This window comes from Nerophis ophidion, linkage group LG05, assembly GCF_033978795.1.
Source record: "Nerophis ophidion isolate RoL-2023_Sa linkage group LG05, RoL_Noph_v1.0, whole genome shotgun sequence".
In the NCBI taxonomy this organism is placed as follows: domain Eukaryota; kingdom Metazoa; phylum Chordata; class Actinopteri; order Syngnathiformes; family Syngnathidae; genus Nerophis; species Nerophis ophidion.
The window spans coordinates 47,271,780-47,292,179 of NC_084615.1; the positions used below are offsets into that span (position 1 = coordinate 47,271,780).

At 39.7% G+C, this 20,400-nt stretch overlaps 1 protein-coding gene across 2 annotated transcripts in view; it reads right to left on the reverse strand.

The window, feature by feature from the left end:
• Positions 1-20,400, reverse strand: part of galnt14 (UDP-N-acetyl-alpha-D-galactosamine:polypeptide N-acetylgalactosaminyltransferase 14 (GalNAc-T14)) — a 167,003-nt gene that overhangs the window by 34,274 nt on the left and 112,329 nt on the right. For both annotated transcript variants that reach the window (XM_061901157.1, XM_061901158.1), the window contains exon 3: positions 9,187-9,285. In XM_061901157.1, coding sequence (XP_061757141.1) covers positions 9,187-9,285 — 99 coding nt within the window. The remainder of the gene's footprint in view (positions 1-9,186; positions 9,286-20,400) is intronic.

The window sequence follows — 20,400 nt, forward strand, 5'->3', positions numbered from 1 at the left end:
GAGGCTGGAATATAAGGAGATCCTGGGAAGAGTCCAAGACAGCCGGGCAGGACTGGGATGGGGGAAACCAGTCCAGTTCTGGTCCAAAGCCACGAGACAGCAGAGGAAGGCCATGGTGGTGGAAGAGGTCACACAAGTGGCACAAGACCAGTATCGGGTCAAGGCCGTATCCCAGGGAAAACAGGGGGCATGGGAGGATACCTTTCAAAGAGTCATAACCTAGGCCGACATCTGGCGAACTCCTCAATCTCGGCTAAGCTTCCTCGTGAGGGCAGCGTATGACACCCTGCCATGCCCTCGAAACCTCGCCCAGTGGTTCGGAAGCGATAGCAAGTGCTCCCTGTGCAGCAAAGACAATGCAGGACTCAAGCACATCCTTTCAGGTTGCAACGTCGCGCTGACGCAGGGGCGCTTCCGGTGGCGACACAATCAGGTGCTGAGGAAGTTGGCAGAGCTGTTAGAGAGATGCAGAGTCGGGGCAAACAACGCCACAGATCCCCATTGGCCAAACATCATTTTTATCAAACCAGGTGAGGTAGGACAGAAGACAGAGAAGGGAAGATCATCACTTCTGCTTACCCCTGGTAAGGGCTGGGAGATGCGGGTAGACCTGGACAAGCAGCTAGTCTTCCCAACTGAGGTAATACAGACAACGCTAAGACCAGACGTTGTGATGTGGTCCTCAGCTGCTAAGAAAGTCCTCATCATTGAACTAACCGTGCCATGGGAGGAGGGAATACCAGTAGCACATGAGTTCAAAAGGTCAAAGTACAGCGACCTAGCAGAGGACTGCAAGGGGGGAGGCTGGTCTGCGTCCATTCACCCCGTGGAGATTGGATGCAGGGGCTTCGTAGGAGGTTCTGCAACCCGGCTCCTGCGTGCGGCGGGGATGACCAGTTCCAGCCTGAGGAGGGCCATCAAGGAGTTGGCAGAGGAGGCAGAGAAGGCAAGTTTCTGGATGTGGCTAAGAAGGAGGGACAACACTTAAATGGGTTGTACTTGTATAGCGCTTTTCTACCTTCAAGGTACTCAAAGCGCTTTGACACTACTTCCACATTTACCCATTCACACACACATTCACACACTGATGGAGGGAGCTGCCATGCAAGGCGCCAACCAGCACCCATCAGGAGCAAGGGTGAAGTGTCTTGCTCAGGACACAACGGACATGACGAGGTTGGTATTAGGTGGGATTTGAACCAGGGACCCTCGGGTTGCGCACAGCCACTCTCCCACTGCGCCACGCCGTCCCTACATGGAGGCTCAACACCCCAGTGAGGTCAGTTGCAGGGAGTGGCGCGGGGAGACGTCCCCGCGTAGCCACTGCCCCCCCACCGCGAGGTGTCCTGGCTTGGGGGCGAAACATCAGTGAACGGTGGCACCAGCTGACGACCCTGCAGCTGACCTCGAAGTGCACTGGAGGAGGTGCGACAGGCAGAGATGCCTAGCAGTTAGGTCTGTACGTATTAATTGACAAAAACAGGTGCATATGCATTACCTGTACATTATATACATGCAGTATGAGGGCAGGGAGAAGATCTTATCACAGTATCTAAACCACATGGATAAATATATAACTCCATGTCATCACTTTAAGTGTATTATGTGTTAGTGAACTTCAAAATAGTAAATGTGACAAAAAACATACACTAAAAAATATGAACGCTTCCTTTTCTGCAAGTCTGACGCAAGAAAATAAGAACTGTAAAGTAAAAACATTTGATAAAATTATGATTCTAAGAATAAATGTCCTGGAGACATCAAGCTTGCTCACATTGTGTTATGTTAGTGCTCCCAAACTAAAAATAAAAAAGTTGAAAAAGTAGTTTTCAAGTCGACACCAAACAACATACACACACACACACACACACACACATGCACACACACGGTGAGGCAGAGCAAAGGGAGCAGCAGGGCCCAGGGAGACAGATTGTCTTTTAATTGGTGGGAAAACTGCAGAGCTTTAAGATGGCCTGCAGGGGAGGACGCAGCACACACTCACACACACTATACTCTTCACACTACATGTGAACACACACACACACACACACACACACACACACACACACACACACACACGCACACACCCAATGTCCTCTGTGAGAGTAAGGAGAAATAGTCAGTTCTTGCACACTGACTGTAATAATGAGCTGAACTTGGGCCAGACTGTGTGTGTGCGCGCGTGCGTGTGCGCGTGTGTGTGTGTGTGTGTGTGGTGTGTGCGTGCACGTATGTGTGTGCGTTTGTGTGTGCACGTGCGCATGTGTGCGTGTGTGGACCTGCTGATAGCGAGAGAGGAAGATGGTCAAGGGTTTGAGGGGTGTGTGTGTCTTCTCCCAAGGTGTAATTGGCATTTCAGTTATATTTTATTTGTTGATTTACAATTTGAATATATTGACAGTGTGTCACTTCTTCTTACACTTGTATGACACTTAGCAGTGTTAAAAACGTTGACCTAAAACGCTATCTGTACACTTAATGAAGTCTTTACAATTTGGCCATTGTTGGCCATGGCCTGAGTCTTTAGTGCCTCCCACGAGACAGCACAGTTTTAACAAGACGACTTGCCACGGCATGATTTTGCCTAAATATATTCACAAATGAGGTGAGTAGGAGTGATCTTATCAAAAAACTCTTGCGGGTGAAAATAGAAATGCTCCATAAGGACCATGAGTTTTAAGCATCAAGTGCATCGAGCACAGCATCAATTTATATGACCCTATTCAAACACATTTTTACACTCATGGTGTGAATTACCTATGACTAACAAATAAAGTCAACACACAGTTGCGCATACACACACACTTTCTGGACATTATAAAACACGTTCATGCATTATATACAATTTAAAATTATACAAATATAAATCCAATACAATGCATTATGGGTGATATACAAAACTCTTTATCCACACTTTTCCATGTTTGGTGCATTTCAACTGCTTGATATTTCTGATTGATTACAAAACTTTAAAGATGTCGTTAAGGAAAGAAACAAGGTAGGAGTCAAACTCTTAATATTCAATGTTTTATTGTTTATACTTCATATTGCATTGTCGTCACGGTCTGATGTGGACTGTTGTTAAAGTTGAAGTAGATGAAGTTATTTGTTCAGTCTGTTATAGATTGCTGTAATCAATGCAAACTGAAATGTTGTTTTTGTATAAATGACTGTTGTTATGTCACAAGCAACGCCCTGCTGTGTGGTAAAAAAGTGTCATAATGTGTGCATTTGTGCAAATGTGTCTATGTGTGTGTGTGGGGGGGCGGGGGGTGCGGGCACGCGCAGCCATATAACAGCGTATTGGCAATTACCCTCGAAAATATGTTTTACTGCAATTTTTACTGTATTCTTGCATGTTTGGAAAACTTACCTCTTGAATTTGGTATGAAATTATTATGCAGAATTAAAGTATTACCATTGGCGACTGTGTGTAAAAATGGATGTGACAGCACACAACTGTAATAAATAGCAATATAATATAAAAAAAAAAATTAAAAAAATGTAACCGAAGGTTTGTAATTACATGAAACCCAGCAGAAAGGAGAGACATTAACAAGGGAAATCAGGGCCAACAGTTTTGTTCAGGTTTTGATGTTGAATGTTGAAAATGACATGTAGTCAAAATGAAAAGAAATGTACATCGTTTTTTTTTTCAAGTTTATGACATGTTTTACTCGCACTTACATTTTTTGGAAGTAATTCTTTATTTACTTTTTCACTTTCATATATTTGATCTTTCAAAACTTTCTGATAAAATTTCTATTTTTTACAGTTTCAAATTAAAATCTGTTTTTTTCCACATTCAGACTTTTGGCCTTTTCTTTCCGTGGAAGTGGTACGAGCGGCGTGGCCTCATGACAGACCAATCAGCAAAAAGATAAGCGACGTCCTGTTCACGTTGCCTTCACACAACATGGAAACTAATTCAGTTCAAGCCATTACCTTATACAGGTAACACATTGCGATTGTCAGAGAAAGAAATTACGCCAATAAGACGCAGATTAAAAATTCAACAAATGGCCCAACGAATCGTGTCAGACGGAAACTGATAGAGTGAGGTGAAAGTGAATCGAAGCTGCAAAATATGGAACCTGGAGCCAAGCTATTTCGACATAAATGGCGTGCTTACCCAAAATTAACAGGAAATGTCCCCGGCCAGCTGGACCAGACGAACAACTGTCCATCGAGTGAGTCACTTTAATATCGATCATGATACACACAGCACGCCATGTGTGTTATTACAACTACAGTACATACACTGTCTGGCTAGCTGTGTACAAATAAAACATGAAATGTGATTGTTCATGTGTTTCAGTCAGTACAGATTGGTGTAGTATTGCAGTTTTGTGCATTACAAACTCAAATGTGTTTCATGTTGATGTACTAATTAGCTTATCTCTTGCCATAGTTAGCTTTTACGGTTAATACAGAAGCATGTCGATGGTTTACTATGCTAGACAAAAGTTCCTCAGTGTTTGCTCTTACAATAACAATGTCGCTACAGTTTGGTTATCATACAGGTTGCGGAACATAAATTAAGTATTGTTGACGGTTTTAGAATGCATTTTTAAAGTGATTTAGAGGTAAAATTGCTCCCCATTAGTTGCATTGCTCGTCACGGAGAACGAGTCGATTTTTATGTTAGAAAGCTAAAAATTTAAATGTTTTTCTTCTTGTCTCTCATAATGAACGTGAACGAACCAATTTCCAAAAAAGTGCAGTTCCCCTTTTATGGTGGTCCCATATCCCATGCTTTAACAGTGAAATCACAATTTGTTTTTATATTTCCCTAACTTAAAGAACTTTGTAGAATTGTAATAATATAGATAACAACTCACAAAACAAGTAAGAATACAATGTATATATGTGTATAAAAGTGTAAATAAAATTTGAATAAAAATGAGGACAAAGTAAAAAGAAGGCAGGGTGCACCCTTGATTTATTTACTAGGTCATTTATGTCTGACATTTATATATTGTGAGTAGAGGTGGGAATATTTGGGCACCTCACGATTCGATTATGATTATTGATGCCTCTTTAATTTATGTATATTGATGCAGTTTAAAAAAACGTTTTTTTTCATTAAATAAGCGTTTATCACTTGCAACACACTGAGTTTCTTAAAGTGATTCATATTAATACATTGCTTATTAATGCGTTCCATAATTTCATTCCACAAAATGATATCCAAATGTTTTAAGTGTTGTACTTGCATCCAAATGTTTTATATTACATCTTCATTGTTGTGAAGAATTGTTGTGCATTTTGTGGTAGCAGGTTGTAGTTTGCTTTCTACATACTCTTAACTGTTTGCAAATGCACCAAATCATTGAATTTCAATATTTTACATTCAATAAATAAATGCATTGAATGTTCTTAATATCCAATAGTATGTATTATTCTAAGTGACCTCTTTTGTAAGACGGTTAGTGAATGAAGTGTATTATTGTTGGTTCCCCATATTTTTTACACAATAACTCAGATATGGTAAAACTAGCAAGCCGAGAGAATATGAAAGCATTTGTGGTCTGGAACATATTTGGCTTTGTTAATGAAAGACAACCGCGCAGCCAGTATGGCTATGGTTGTTGACTGCTTCCTTAGCACTACTCCTAGTGAGCACGTATCAAAAATGGATGTTGAGTTGCTAACATTAGCATGTGCATCAGAAACATTGCATGTTGTCACAAAACCATCTTTCATTTTGAACATGTTACATTTGTCATCTGTGTTGTGTGCTAGCAAGTGGATCACTGCGTGCTGCACTTTAGGTGAAATGGAAAAAAAAGAATTTAATGCTTGTCTTGTGAAATGCGTAAATGGCACGATTTGTCGGGCCATTTCTGCAATTTGTCATCTGTGCTGTTTTAAACGGCCTTCACGCCTCACTGGCGTAATTTCTTTCTCTGACAGTTTCTCTGATAGTTTTTATGTTCCGTAAAGGCAACGTGAAGAGGATGCCCCTTATCCTTTGCTAATTGGTCTGTCATGAGCCCACGCTCCCCGTACCACTTCCACAGAAAAAAAGGGTCAAAAGTCTGAGCCTGAAAAAAAAAAATGGAATCTGAAAAAGAACGATGTGAAACTTGAAAAAAAATCATGATCTGAAAAATGTGAAAGATGCATCCATCTTTTACTGCTTGTCCCTTTCAGGGGTGATGGAGCCTATCGCAGCTGCATTCGGGCGGAAGGCGGCGTAAACCCTGGACAAGTCGCCACCTCATCGCAGGGCCAAAACAGATAGACAACATTCACACTCACATTCACACACTAGGGCCAATTTAGTGTTGCCAATCAACCTATCCCCAGGTGCATGTCTTTGGAAGTGGGAGGAAGCCGGAGTACCCGGAGGGAACCCACACAGTCACGGGGAGAACATGCAAAGTCCACACAGAAAGATCCAGAGCCCAGGATTGAACCCAGGCCCTTTGTATTGTGAGACACACGCACAAACCCCTATATATCAAAATATATCAAAGTGAAAAAATGTAAATAAATAATTAATATATTCCAAAAAAATGTAAGTTTGATTCAAAAATATATTTCACTTGAAAAAGAGACAAAACGGTGTTCATTGCTTTTTATTTTGAATACACTGATGTATTCTGTAACATTCAATGCCAAAACTTGAACTTTCAAAGTAAATTTTTTCAGGTACAAAAGTTTTGGCACTGATTTACCGCCGTAGGCACGTTGTTTATTGACAAGCGCCACGTCTCTTGTCGGCTTCTCGTCAAGTCACCTTTTTTTGCACGCACGTACGCACTCACTTACTTCCGGCTTCACAATAATAGAGTGACACATCACATCCAGTCGAACTGCACCAACAAAATTTAAAAGGGCTTACACAGCTGAAGTTAGAGTCATGATTTCAGTATCAAATTTATGTGGATGCTTATTTAATTACATTACACAGATATCCATCCACCCATCCATTTTCTACCGCTTGTCCCTCAATAATTATTACCTATATACTGTAAGTACACTAACTTCAGAACTGTGTAAATATATATATTGTATATACATTGTGTGTATGTATATATATATATATATAGTGAGAGTAAAAAGTATTTGATCCCTTGCTGAATTTGTTGGTTTGCCCACTAATAAAGACATGATCATTCTATACTTTTAATGGTAGATATATTCTAACATGGAGAGACAGAATATCAAAACGAAAATCCAGAAAATAACTTTCAAGAATATATTTTAATTCATTTGTATTTCAGTGAGGGAAATAAGTATTTGATCCCTCTAGACAAAAGCAGTTAATACTTGGTGGCAAAGCCTTTGTTTGCAAGCACAGCGGTCAGACGTTTGTGGTTGTTAACCACAAGGTTAGCACACATATCAGGGGGAATTTTGGCCCACTCTTCTTTGCAGATTCTCTCGAGATCATTCAGGTTGGTGGGCTGTCGCTTGGCAACTCGGACCTTCAGCTCCCTCCATAGATTTTCAATAGGATTGAGGTCCGGGGACTGGCTGGGCCACTCCATGACCTTAATATGGTTCTTCTTGAGCCACTCCTTTGTTGCCTTTGCTGTATGCTTTGGATCGTTGTCATGTTGGAAGACCCAACCACGGCCCATTTTCAGCTTCCTGGCAGAGGGGAGGAGGTTGTCCCTCAAAACTGCACGGTACATGGCTCCATCCATCTTCCCACTGATGCGGTGTAGTAGCCCTGTGCCCTTGGCAGAGAAACACCCCCAAAACATAATGCTTCCACCTCCATGCTTGATGGTGGGCACAGTGTTCTTTGGGCCATAGGCAGCATTTTTCTTTCTCCACACACGACGTGTAGAGTTTAGGCCAAATAGTTCAATTTTGGTCTCGTCTGACCATAGAACCTTCTCCCAATCACTTCGTGCATATTTGAGGTGATCATTGGCATACTTTAGGCGGGCCTCCACATGTGCCTTCTTAAGCAGGGGTACCTTTCAGGCACTGCAGGATTTTAACCCATTCCGTCGCAAAGTGTTGCCAACTGTTTTCCTGGTGACTGTGGTCCCAGCTGCCTTGAGGTCATTCACTAACTCCTGATGAGTGGTTGCAGGACGATTTCTCAGAGTTCTCATGATCATTGCAACCCCACGGGGTGAAATCTTCTGTGGAGCACCAGATCGAGGTCTGTTGATGGTCATGTTATACTTTTTAAATTTTCTAACAGTTGCACCAATGGTTGTTACTTTGATTCCCAGCATCTTGCTAATGTTTTTGTAGCCCATTCCAGATTTGTGCAGGTCAACAATCCTGTCTCTGAGGTCCTGAGAGAGTTCTTTTGTCTTACCCATGTTGGAGAGCTTGGAATCTGTCTGAGTCTCTGATCAAGTGTCTTTTATATAGGTGATTAGTTAGAACAGGTGTCTTCAATTCAGTCTTCAATTCCCAAGTTGATTGGGAGTGTCTAACTGCTCTGTGAAAGCCAGAAATCCTAATGCACACTAGGGGATAAAATACTTTTTTCCCCTCAATGAAATACAAATCAATTAAAATATATTCCTTAAAGTTATTTTCTGGATTTTCTTTATGATATTCTATCTCACCATGTTTAAATACATCTACCATTAAAAGTATAGAATCATCATGTCTTTATTAGTGGGCAAACCAACAAATTCAGCAAGGGATCAAATACTTTTTACTCTCACTTATATATATATGTATATATATATATATATACATATATATATATATATATATATATATATACATATATATTAATATATATATATATATATATATATATTTATATATATATATATATATATATATATATATATATCTATATATATATATATATATATATATATATATATATATATATATATATATATATATATATATATATATATATATAGGCTATATGTGTGTGTATATATTGTTACTTTACATGCAGTCGGCTTTCAGTCCTCGGGCAAATTTTTTTAGCCCAATGCGACCCCAAAAGTCAAAAAGTGTGAGCACACCTGCGATAGAGGATGATAGTAAATTGTTAGAGCCTCCTTCGGCTTCAGGTCAGCCAATCAAACGGCCGTAGCTTAAAACAACCTTAAAGTGTCTCGTCACGGCCACAGTTTGACCCTGGGACAGACTAAACATTATTTCGTAAGAGGGAAAACAGCAGTGATGGTCAACACATGACATGAGAGCATATATGTTGTTATAAATTGTTGTTATATGTTGTACCTCCTGACAGTGCGAAGCAGGGTGGAGCGGGCCTCGTTATGGAAGGTGATGATGATGGAAGTAGGAGGAAGGTCGGCGCTGTAGCGGAGGGCGGCGCACCTGCGGACACGAACAAAACTTTTATTTAGTCCCAAAAGAAGTCGCTGTGAAGTCTGCTATGGACAACAGTGCATTATTTTATCTTAAATCTCCCATTTACACTCTCTCTCTCTCACACTCACACACACACACACACACACACACACACACACACACACACACACACACACACACACACACACACACACACACACACACACACACACACACACACACACACACACGCACGCACTCTTAAAGTGGCGGTGTGTTCACACTGCAGAACATGAATTATAAATGAGCAGCCAGCTCATTAAAATACACTACACAACAATGTGAATGTGTCTTCTCCACTGCTGGGTCAGCAGACTCTTCTCCTTAAAAAACACACACACAACACACAGAATAATGACTAGACTGGCCTTTACCCATATGATTGATGGATTAGTGACATGTGACTAGTGTGAGTGTGTGTGTGTGTGTGTGTGTGTGTGTGTGTGTGTATATGCGTGCGTGCGTGTGTGTGTGTCCTCCAACAACGTGAGAAGCTGGGAAGATCCAGAGCCTAAAAAGAAGACAATTGTTGCTCTGAGGGCCTGAAAATAAGAATAACTCTCAAGCAGATGGCATAACAAAACATATAAATTAATATAAACAAATACAAATGAATATAAATAATGTAATGAACATTAAATATAAATACAGTGGGGCAAAAAAGTATTTAGTCAGCCACCGATTGTGCAAGTTCTCCCACTTAAAATGATGACAGAGGTCTGTAATTTTCATCATAGGTACACTACAATTGTGAGAGACAGAATGGGAAAAAAAATCCAGGAATTCACATTGTAGGAATTTTAAATAATTTATTTGTAGATTATGGTGGAAAATAAGTATTTGGTCTACCATTCAAAGTTCTCACTGATGGAAGGAGGTTTTGGCTCAAAATCTCACGATACATGGCCCCATTCATTCTTTCCTTAACACGGATCAATCGTCCTGTCCCCTTAGCAGAAAAACAGCCCCAAAGCAGGATGTTTCCACCTCCATGCTTCACAGTAGGTATGCTGTTCTTGGGATGCAACTCAGTATTCTTCTTCCTCCAAACACGACGAGTTGAGTTTATACCAAAATGGATACATGGATGATACAGCAGAGGATTGGGAGAATGTCATGTGGTCAGATGAGACCAAAATAGAACTTTTTGGTATAAACTCAACTCGTCGTGTTTGGAGTAAGAAGAATACTGAGTTGCATCCCAAGAACACCATACCTATTGTGAAGCATGGGGGTGGAAACATCATGCTTTGGGGCTGTTTTTCTGCTAAGGGGACAGGACGATTAATCCGTGTTAAGGAAAGAATGAATGGGGCCATGTATCGGGAGATTTTGAGCCAAAACCTCCTTCCATCAGTGAGAGCTTTAAATGGTTCACCAAATACTTATTTTCCACCATAATTTACAAATAAATTCTTCAAAATTCCTACAATGTGAATTCCTGGATTTTTTTTTTCACATCCTGTCTCTCACAGTTGAAGTGTACCTATGATGAAAATTACAGACCTCTGTCATCATTTTAAGTGGGAGAACTTGCACAATCGGTGGCTGACTAAATACTTTTTGCCCCACTGTATATGTAATACACATTTCAAATCAGTCATGTTGCTATTTATTGTCTTCCAGGAACATTTCATCGAATAAGATCAGCAGATGATGGCTGCTCTTATCCTTTCAAGGCTCATCGTCATTGTCTGGCATGAGAAATAAATGTTCGCTATTCTTCATATCCTCTCCCATCATGCACCTCTCTCACCGCTCCGTCCCGCTATCTTGCTGCCTCCATCTCTGCTTTTCCTGCACTTGATTTATTCAGTAGCTCCAGCCGAGAGGAGCGATAAGAAGATAAAGGCGGACCTGCAACACTCTCAGACGGGTGCACATGTGTGTGCCTGCGTGTAGAGGGAGAGCACACACACACACACACACACACACACACACACACACACACACACACACACACACACACACAACAAGCACAGATGTACAGATAACATTTGTGCTGACAGATGACTGATGTTGAAGCTGATATGAACACACTTTCATACTCCCTCAGTGTGTGTGTGTGTGTGTGTGTGTGTGTGTGTGCGCGCGTGCGTGTGTGTGTGCAAAATGAAGAGACAGGAAATCACTGGTGAGGGGAGGAAAGTCCTTTGGGGGAGGTGAGCAGCGTCTCGTGAAAAGGGAGAAACGAGGACGAAAAGAGGAGGAAGAGTGGCTGAACAAAACAAAAGGGGGAGGGGGCAGGGAGGAAGAGTGAGATGGAGGACAATGAAGAAGAGAAACAACAGAAAGTACAATGAGAATGAGGGAGGAGAGGCTGAAGGGGAAGAAAGGAGAAGATGGAGAGATGATGAATGGAAGAAGTGGAATAGGAGCTGGTAGAACAAGAAGATAAAGAGAAGGAGAGAGAGGTGAGTATAGAAGACTTCAGAGCATGAAAACAATTATAAAAAAAAAATTATATAGCCGTAACATGAAAATAATGTTCTTAAAATTAGGATAAAAACCTAAATTTTTTACAAGATGAAACTCACAATTCCAAGAGAAAAGAAGTGCGTCAAAAGAGGAGAGGTTATTTATTTCATAAATGGCGCAGAATAAAAATAAAACATGGAGATGATTCATGGTACACATATTTCTGCAGAGAGGAGAAGTGTGAATCATGTGACCATTAAGGCTTTTAGGGCACAGTGCCCTATAGACGCCAACCTGCTGTCAATCATGCTGCGGCAGGAAAAGACACCATTTCTCATCTGAACCGCCATAATAGCTCCAATGTCACATGATGACTTTCAGCTGCTGTTAACGGCCAGACAGCTTGACGATTGCGCATGACGTGAAAAGTGGGCTTTAAGTTCCCAGTGAACAATGGCAACAGGGAGGCCGTTTTAGCATGCACGTGGGCTGGCACATTCTCATGGTGAGCATTCCAGATTGGAGTCACCTGGAGGCGTGTTTTAATGAAATTAAACAATGGATGTCCAGCAACTTTTTGCATCTTAACGCTAATGTTACGGAGTTAAAATACACCTTTGTAACTTATTATATTTTGTTTGTGAATTTTATCTTTAAATAGCTATCTTTTCTGCTCGCCTCTGAGAGGACAGTTTGATGTCTTTTTGTCCCTCCTGAGCCCCTGTAGTCCTCTAGGGCAGTGGTTCTCAACCTTTTTTCAGTGATGTACCCCCTGTGAACATTTTTTTTTAATTCAAGTACCCCTCTAATTAGATCAAAGCATTTTTGGTTGAAAAAAAAGAGATTAAGAAGTAAAATACAGCACTATGTCATCAGTGTCTGATTTATTAAATTGTATAACAGTGCAAAAATATTGCTAATTTGTAGTGGTCGTTCTTGAACTATTTGGAAAAAAAGATATAAAAATAACTAAAAACTTGTGTTGAAAAATAAAAAAGTGATTCAATTATAAATAAAGATTTCTACACATAGAAGTAATCATCAACTTAAAGTGCCCTCTTTGGGGATTGTAATAGAGATCCATCTGGATTCATGAACTTCATTCTAAACATTTCTTCACAAAAAAAGAAATCTTTAACATCAATATTTATGGAACATGTCCACAAAAGATCTAGCTGTCAACACTGAATATTGCATTGTTGTATTTTTTTTTCACAGTTGATGAACTTACATTCATATTTTGTTGAAGTATTATTCAATAAATATATTTATACAGGATTTTTTAATTGTTGCTATTTTTAGAATATTTAAAAAAAAATCTCACGTACCCCTTGGCATACCTTCAAGTACCCCCAGGGGTACGCGTACCCCCATTTGAGAACCACTGCTCTAGGGTCGTGTAGCCCCTTCCTTCTTCCCCTCACAGAAAAATTCTACATGCCTGAGGGTGAGTCTTGGTCGGGCGATCCCACCAACATTTTTGTTTTGTTTTTCAGTGGAAATGAGGTCTTAATTAATGAATGTGTGTACCAATAATATGTTTACCTGTGTTGTTCCCTTGTTTTAAATTTGGATTCCAGGTAATATTTTACATTGATAATATTGCCGCCAACTGGCTGCTTTTTGTTACATAAGACTGGTTCGGTGTGTGTGTGCATGTGCGTGCGTGTGTGCTTACGTGCGTAGGTAACAAGTGATATTGTGTGTGTTTAAGCGTAAGCCAGATAAAGATGGGATACCGACATTGTTTGATTGTAGCCCGCAGGTTTGTGGTTTTTATTTTTTTTTTCCAAGGTTTTAACTATAGCAAATGCTGCATGTTTTGTTCTGCAACGGAATGGTGCTTTGAATGTACATATAATATTTTACAGACCGTTTGTATCTGTCATTTTCTTTGTAAAGTGTTAAAAGTTAAAGGCCTACTGAAACCCACTACTACCGACCACGCAGTCTGATAGTTTATATATCAATGATGAAATGTTAACATTGCAACACATGCCAATACGACCTTTTTAGTTTACTAAATTGCAATTTAAAATTTCACGCGGAAGTATCATGCTAAAACGTCGCAATATGATGACGCGTGACGTCACGCATTGTAGAGGACATTTTGTTCCAGCACCGTTCCCAGCTATAAGTCGTCTGTTTTCATCGCATAATTCCACAGTATTCTGGACATCTGTGTTGCTGAATCTTTTGCGATTTAACCAATGAATAATGGAGACGTCAAAGAAGAAAGCTGTAGGTGGGAAGCTGTGTATTGCGGATGCCTAAAGCAACACAAACACAGATTGTTTCATTGTTCACATTCCTGAAAGATGGGGGTGAAGCTTTACTATGGAACAGAGCTGTCAAGCAAACATGGTTGGATTGGACCACACACACAAAGTACAGTGTATTATGCAGCGATCATTTCGAAAGATCGTGTTTTGAAGAGGTTCCCTTGCGAAGGGCAGAGATGGGCATCGCCACCACCCGTCGACTGGTGCTGAAGAAAGGTGCGGGGCCGATCTTCAGGTTGTACAGGTACGACCATATAGTCTCACTATAACACAAGTAACACAATAAGCAGATAAGGGATTTTCCAGAATTATCCTAATAAATTTGTCTAATAACATCTAAATTGCTCCCACTGTATAGTCTTTTTTTTTTTTTTCAAGTCCTTCACTCTCACTTTCCTCATCCACAAATCTTTCATCCTCGCTCAAATTAATGGGAATATCGTCGCTTCCTCGGTCTGAATCGCTCTCGCTGCTGGTGGCCATGATTGTAAACAATGTTCAGATGTGAGGAGCTTCACAACCCATGACGTCACGCGCATAACGTCTGCTACTTCCGGTACAGGCAAGGCTTTTTTTTCAGCACCAAAAGTTGCAAAATTTATCGGCGATGTTCTCTACTAAATCCTTTCAGCAAAAATATGGCAATATCGTGAAATGATCAAGTATGACACATAGAATGGACCTGCTATCCCCGTTTGAATAAGAAAATCTCATTTCAGTAGGCCTTTAACGTACCAATGATTGTCACACACACACTAGGTGTGGAGAAATTATCCTCTGCATTTGACCCATCACCCTTGATCACCCCCTGGGAGGTGAGTGAGTATATGAGACAGAAAAGTTATACATGGCGGAGGGCGTGAGCCAAAGAATTATGGGATACCGACATTGTCTGATTGTCGCCCGCAGGTTGGAAGGTAAAGAAATAAAGCTGAGAACAGTGGAAAAAGTCTTATCATTGTTCCGACCCAGAACAGTTACACTGAGAAAACAGAAATGTTGATTTTTGGTCCTGCATGACACCAACACTTATTTAATAAAACCACCTTAACATTTGACAACGTAACAATTTTACAAAGCGACTCAGTAAAGAATCTGGGTATGATCTTGGATTCAACTCTCTCATTTCAGTCACACATGAAGAGTGTTACTAAAACAGCCTTCTTTCATCTCCGTAACATCTGAATTTATGAAACGGAGTTATTAACGTTTTGTTTTTTGTGCCGACTGTTTGGCGCCATGCCACGCCCACATCTTATGACGTCGGCAAAATGTATTTGCAAATTATCATCCCCTGTATCCGTCATTTTAACCTCAACTCATTTGGCCAAAGTCTCGAGGAGGAGTTCATTAAAGTATGACCCTATTTTTTTTTGCAGAAAGAGGAACATGAGGAAAAAGAGGCACTTGAAGAAAATAAAGAGAACAAGAGACATGAGAAACACTGGAAGTCTTTGCAGAGAGTGGTGAGGACGACGGAAAATATCATCAGGACTCCTCTTCCTCCTATCCAGGAAATCGCAAAAAGCCGCTGCCTGACCAGGGCTCAGAAAATCTGAAGAGACTCCTCCCACTCCCACTCCCACCAAAGACTGTTTTCACTTCTGGACTCTGGAAAGAGGTTCCGTAGCCTCCGTAGCAGAATGTCTAGATTCTGTAACAGATTCTTCCCTCAGGCCATAAGACTTTTGAACACATCATATTAATCCCCTCAAATCCCCACCCTTATACGGATTAACTCGCTAGAATATAAAGCCAATACAACACACATCCGTAAACGTGGTTGCATTTGCAAAAGTCCAATATATTTATCTGTACAGTAATCTATTTATTTATATCTGCACCTCATTGCTATTGTATCCTGCACTACAACGAGCTAAGGCAAATGTAGTTCTTATATGTACTGTAAAGTTCAAAGTTGAATGACAATAAATGGAAGTCTGTCACGTCTCTAGATTATGTTGTGTTTTCTGTCATGTCTGATCATGATGGTGTATGGCCATACTACCTTGAGCATCCCCAATCTCGTTAGTTCACGAAGCTAAGCAGTGTCTGTCCTGGTTAGTACTTGGATGGGAAACTGCCTAGGAATACCAGGTGCTGTTTGACCTTTGGACTCTTTAAGTTCCTTTTTTTTCACTCCCTTGTTTTGTTTCTATGGCTACCCATTGGTTTCACCTGTTGCTCATTTGGACACACGCACCTGTGTAATCATGTCCCTGTTACTTAAGCGTGTCTTTTTCTGTTGGTCGGCCTGGCGTCATTGTGGTCTTGTCTTGCTCTGTGCTGACTTTATTCCTGCCTTGCCATAGTTTCCTGCTTCATGCCATGCCAAGTAAGTTTTGTTTGATTTATGCTCATAGTCTGTTTATGCCTTAGTTTTGTTCCTTAGCCCAAGTTGTGCCTCCGTTGTGAGCGCTTTTTGTTTGTAACTTTTTGTAGTTAAAATTAAATCATGTTTTTACCAAAACGCCATGTCCCGAGTAGTACGTCTGCCATCCTGGGAGAACGACCCCGCAGTAAGCTGCGACCCCCCCCATCCTGACAAAGTCTAAGTCTAAGTCTAATGTACAACATGAGAAACATGATGTACATAAGAAACAAAGAACATTAGGAATATGAGGAACGTGAATAACATGAGAAGCACAAAGAACATGAGGAAAATAAAAATGAGGAACATAAGGAACATACAAACAATGAGGAACATGAAAACATTAGAAAGCCAAGGAAGGTGATAAAAATGAAGAACATGAGGTACATGAGGCTACAGCTGCCGACAGACGCCTCACTATATGTACATGCAGGTTTGTGTTTTGCACTCGCATGAGAAGAAGCAGGAAGTGATGCTCTTGTCTTACTGCGGCAGGTTTGTAAGATACAAAGACACTTTGATTGTTTTGATTGTGATGAGACAACAGTGATCAATATCAATAAATCCTATTGTCCCCCTTCTATTGTGTTGTAAGAAACATGGTTAAAATGTTGAATGTTTTAAACAAATATTTACAATTTGATTTGCTTATAATACTAAAGATATTTTTACAATAAAAAAAATGCACCTTATATGTCTCCCTGTAATGTTTGTCTGACCTTGAATGGGATTGTGCTGAAAATTTAAATTTCCCCTCGGGGATTAATAAAGTATGTCTGATTCTGATTCTGATATTGCAGTGCGTTTTGAGTATGAAGACTTAGTCTTAGACAAACTTTAATGATCCACAAGGGATATTGTTCCACACAGTAACTCAGTTACAAAGGAGGGAAAGTGTAAGGATGGACCTGATAGACCTGAATAGACCCATTCATCGGCAGTGCGCTTTATAATCCGGTGCATGTTATAGTCGGAAAATTACGGGACGTAAAAACTCTGAAAATCTATTGGAAGTGAAGGAGTCTGTCAGCAGGGTGGAGATGAAAAAAAAAGAAAATGAGGACGGCAGTTATCATTTGGAGAAGGCAAGTGTCAGAAAGACCTCAGACATGAAGAAGACACACATTTCTCATCTCAAGTCAACCTCATTTGTTGAGTCATTCTAATTGGTCATTCTCAGAGTTGGTGGTGATAACTGTGTGTGTGTGCGTGTGTATGTGTGTGTGTGTTCTGCCGAGTGATGAATGAAGCAATATTTCAGTATCAGCATCTCAGCACGGATGCTGCCATGGAGAACTGCATATTATGTTGCACACACACACGCACACGCACACACACACACACACACGCGCGCTATGCAGTGAAAACATAATGTTTCATGGTCTGCTGCCTCACAACAATCACCTGTCTGATTATACACACTTAGAGATGAACGTGCACACACAGAGTATGACAACATGGCCACACACAAACACACAGTCGTGTGTGTCTCATTGTGTTAAACCAAAGCTGCCCATCGGGCAACAACCTCAGAGCTAAGCAACATTATCAACACCTCAAGCACGGACGCATGCACACACAAACACACACGCACGTACACATTCGCACATACATGCACGCAGACACACAAACACGCACGCGTGCACACACAGGCACACATGGACACCTATGTGGACCACTACATGACATTACAATACATGATACAACATGACACCAAATTAAACTACACTACAGTACAATACAACACGTTATACTACAGTACTACACTATACTACAGGGTAGGGTTGTCCCTGTCTACTACAGTATTATATACCCATCCATCCATTTGCTACCGCTTGTCCCTTTTGGGGTATCGGGGGGTGCTGGAGCCTATCTCAGCTGCATTTGGGCAGAAGGCAGTGTACACCTCCACCTCATCACAGGGCCAACACAGATAGACAGACAACATTCACACTCACATTCACACACTAGGGCCAATTTATGTATAAAAAATATACATTTAGGCCTCCAACCAGGTTTGATCCCGGGGACCCGAAGGGGTTTTGGTAAAAAAAAAAAAAAACATTTTTAAATGTGTCATTATTCAGTATTATTATTATTCAAGTTTTAAATCTCTAGATAAAGGGTGTTCAAACTTGTTCCTATATATCAAATTAATAATTACTAAAAACATCAATTCTTCGATTGTATACATAATTGTTTGGTTTAGTTTAATCCTCTTTGACAATAGTTACTCGCTGAAGTACCAAGGCAGATAAAAATACTTTCTTTTTGTGTACAAATTAGATTACTTATATAATGAGGTTACAATAAGTAATATTAGTGATTTTACTGATATGAGTGATATTAGTGAGGTTAGATTGGTGATAGTAGGGATATTAGTGAGGTTAAATTAAGGTATTAATGAGATTATTTTAGTGATATTAATGATATTAGTGACATCAATGAGATTGGATTAGGTATATCAATTATATTACATTATGATATTACTGATATGAGTGATATTACCAAGGTTAGATTAGTGCTATTAATGAAGTTTGATTGGTGATTTTACTGATATGAGTCATTTTACTTAAGGTTAGACAAGTGATATTATGGCTCTAACTGAAGTTTGATTACTAGTATTAGATGGATGGATGGATGGATGGATATATAGATAGATAGATAGATAGATAGATAGATAGATAGATAGATAGATAGATAGATAGATAGATAGATAGATAGATAGATATTATTGAGGCTAGATTAGTGATATTATTGATATTATTGGAATTAATTATATTAAACTAGTGATATCAATGATAATGAGATTAGATGAGTGATATTATTGAGGTTAGAATAAAAATGAGATTAGATTAAATATATTGATAATAGATTTTTAATATTATTTAGATTAGATTAATGATATTGATATTGGAATAGTAATATTAATGATATTAGTGATATAAATGAGATTAGATTGGTTATATCAATGATATTAAATTATTATATTGCTGATATGAGTGATATTACCAATGTTAGATTAGATATTAATTAGGTTTTATTGGTGATATTATTGAGGTTTACCTGCTTAGTGGCCTTGTGGTTAGAGTGTCTGGCTTGAGATCGATAGGTTGTGAGTTCAAACCCCGGCCAAGTCATACCAAAGACTATAAAATGGGACCCGTTACCTCCCTGCTTGGCGCTCAGCATCAATGGTTGAAATTGGGGGTTAAATCATCAAAATGATTCCCGAACTGCTCCCCTCACCTCTCAGAAGTGGAACAAGGGAATGGGTCAAACGCAGAGAGTAATTTCACCACACCTAGTGTGTGTGTGACAATCAGTGGTACTTTAACTTTATATTAGTGATATTATTGATATTAGTGATATCAATGACATTAGATACTATTGAGATTAGATGAGTGATATTAATGAGGATAGAATTATGATAATGAGATTAGATTACTATATTGATAATATATTTGTAATATTGTTGAGATTAAATTAATGATATTAACATTAAATTAGTAATATCAATTATATTAGATTAATGATATCAAAGTATAGAGTAGTCTGTTGCGTTTTAGCATGATGTGGTGTTTGCGCTTCTATGATGCGTAGGACAGCAGGCAGTTTGTAGGTAGGAATGATAAATTTAATCCAATAACAGGGCAAAACACACAAAAAGTTGTGCTGCTGGGAAGCACAAATTAAGCCGAGCATGGCATGAGCAAAAACATGAACTGCTAACTGTAGCATAAAGCATGAAAAAACCTACATTCCCCGTTTCCATGTGAGTTGGGAAATTGTGTTAGATGTAAATACCAACGGAATACAATGATTTGCAAATACTTTTCAACCCATATTCAATTGAATGCACTACAAAGACAAGATATTTGATGTTCAAACTCATAAACTTGATTTTTTTTTTGCAAATAATGATAACTTAGAATTTCATGGCTGCAACACGTGCCAAAGTAGTTGAGAAAGGACATGTTCACCACTGTGTTACATCACCTTTTCTTTTAA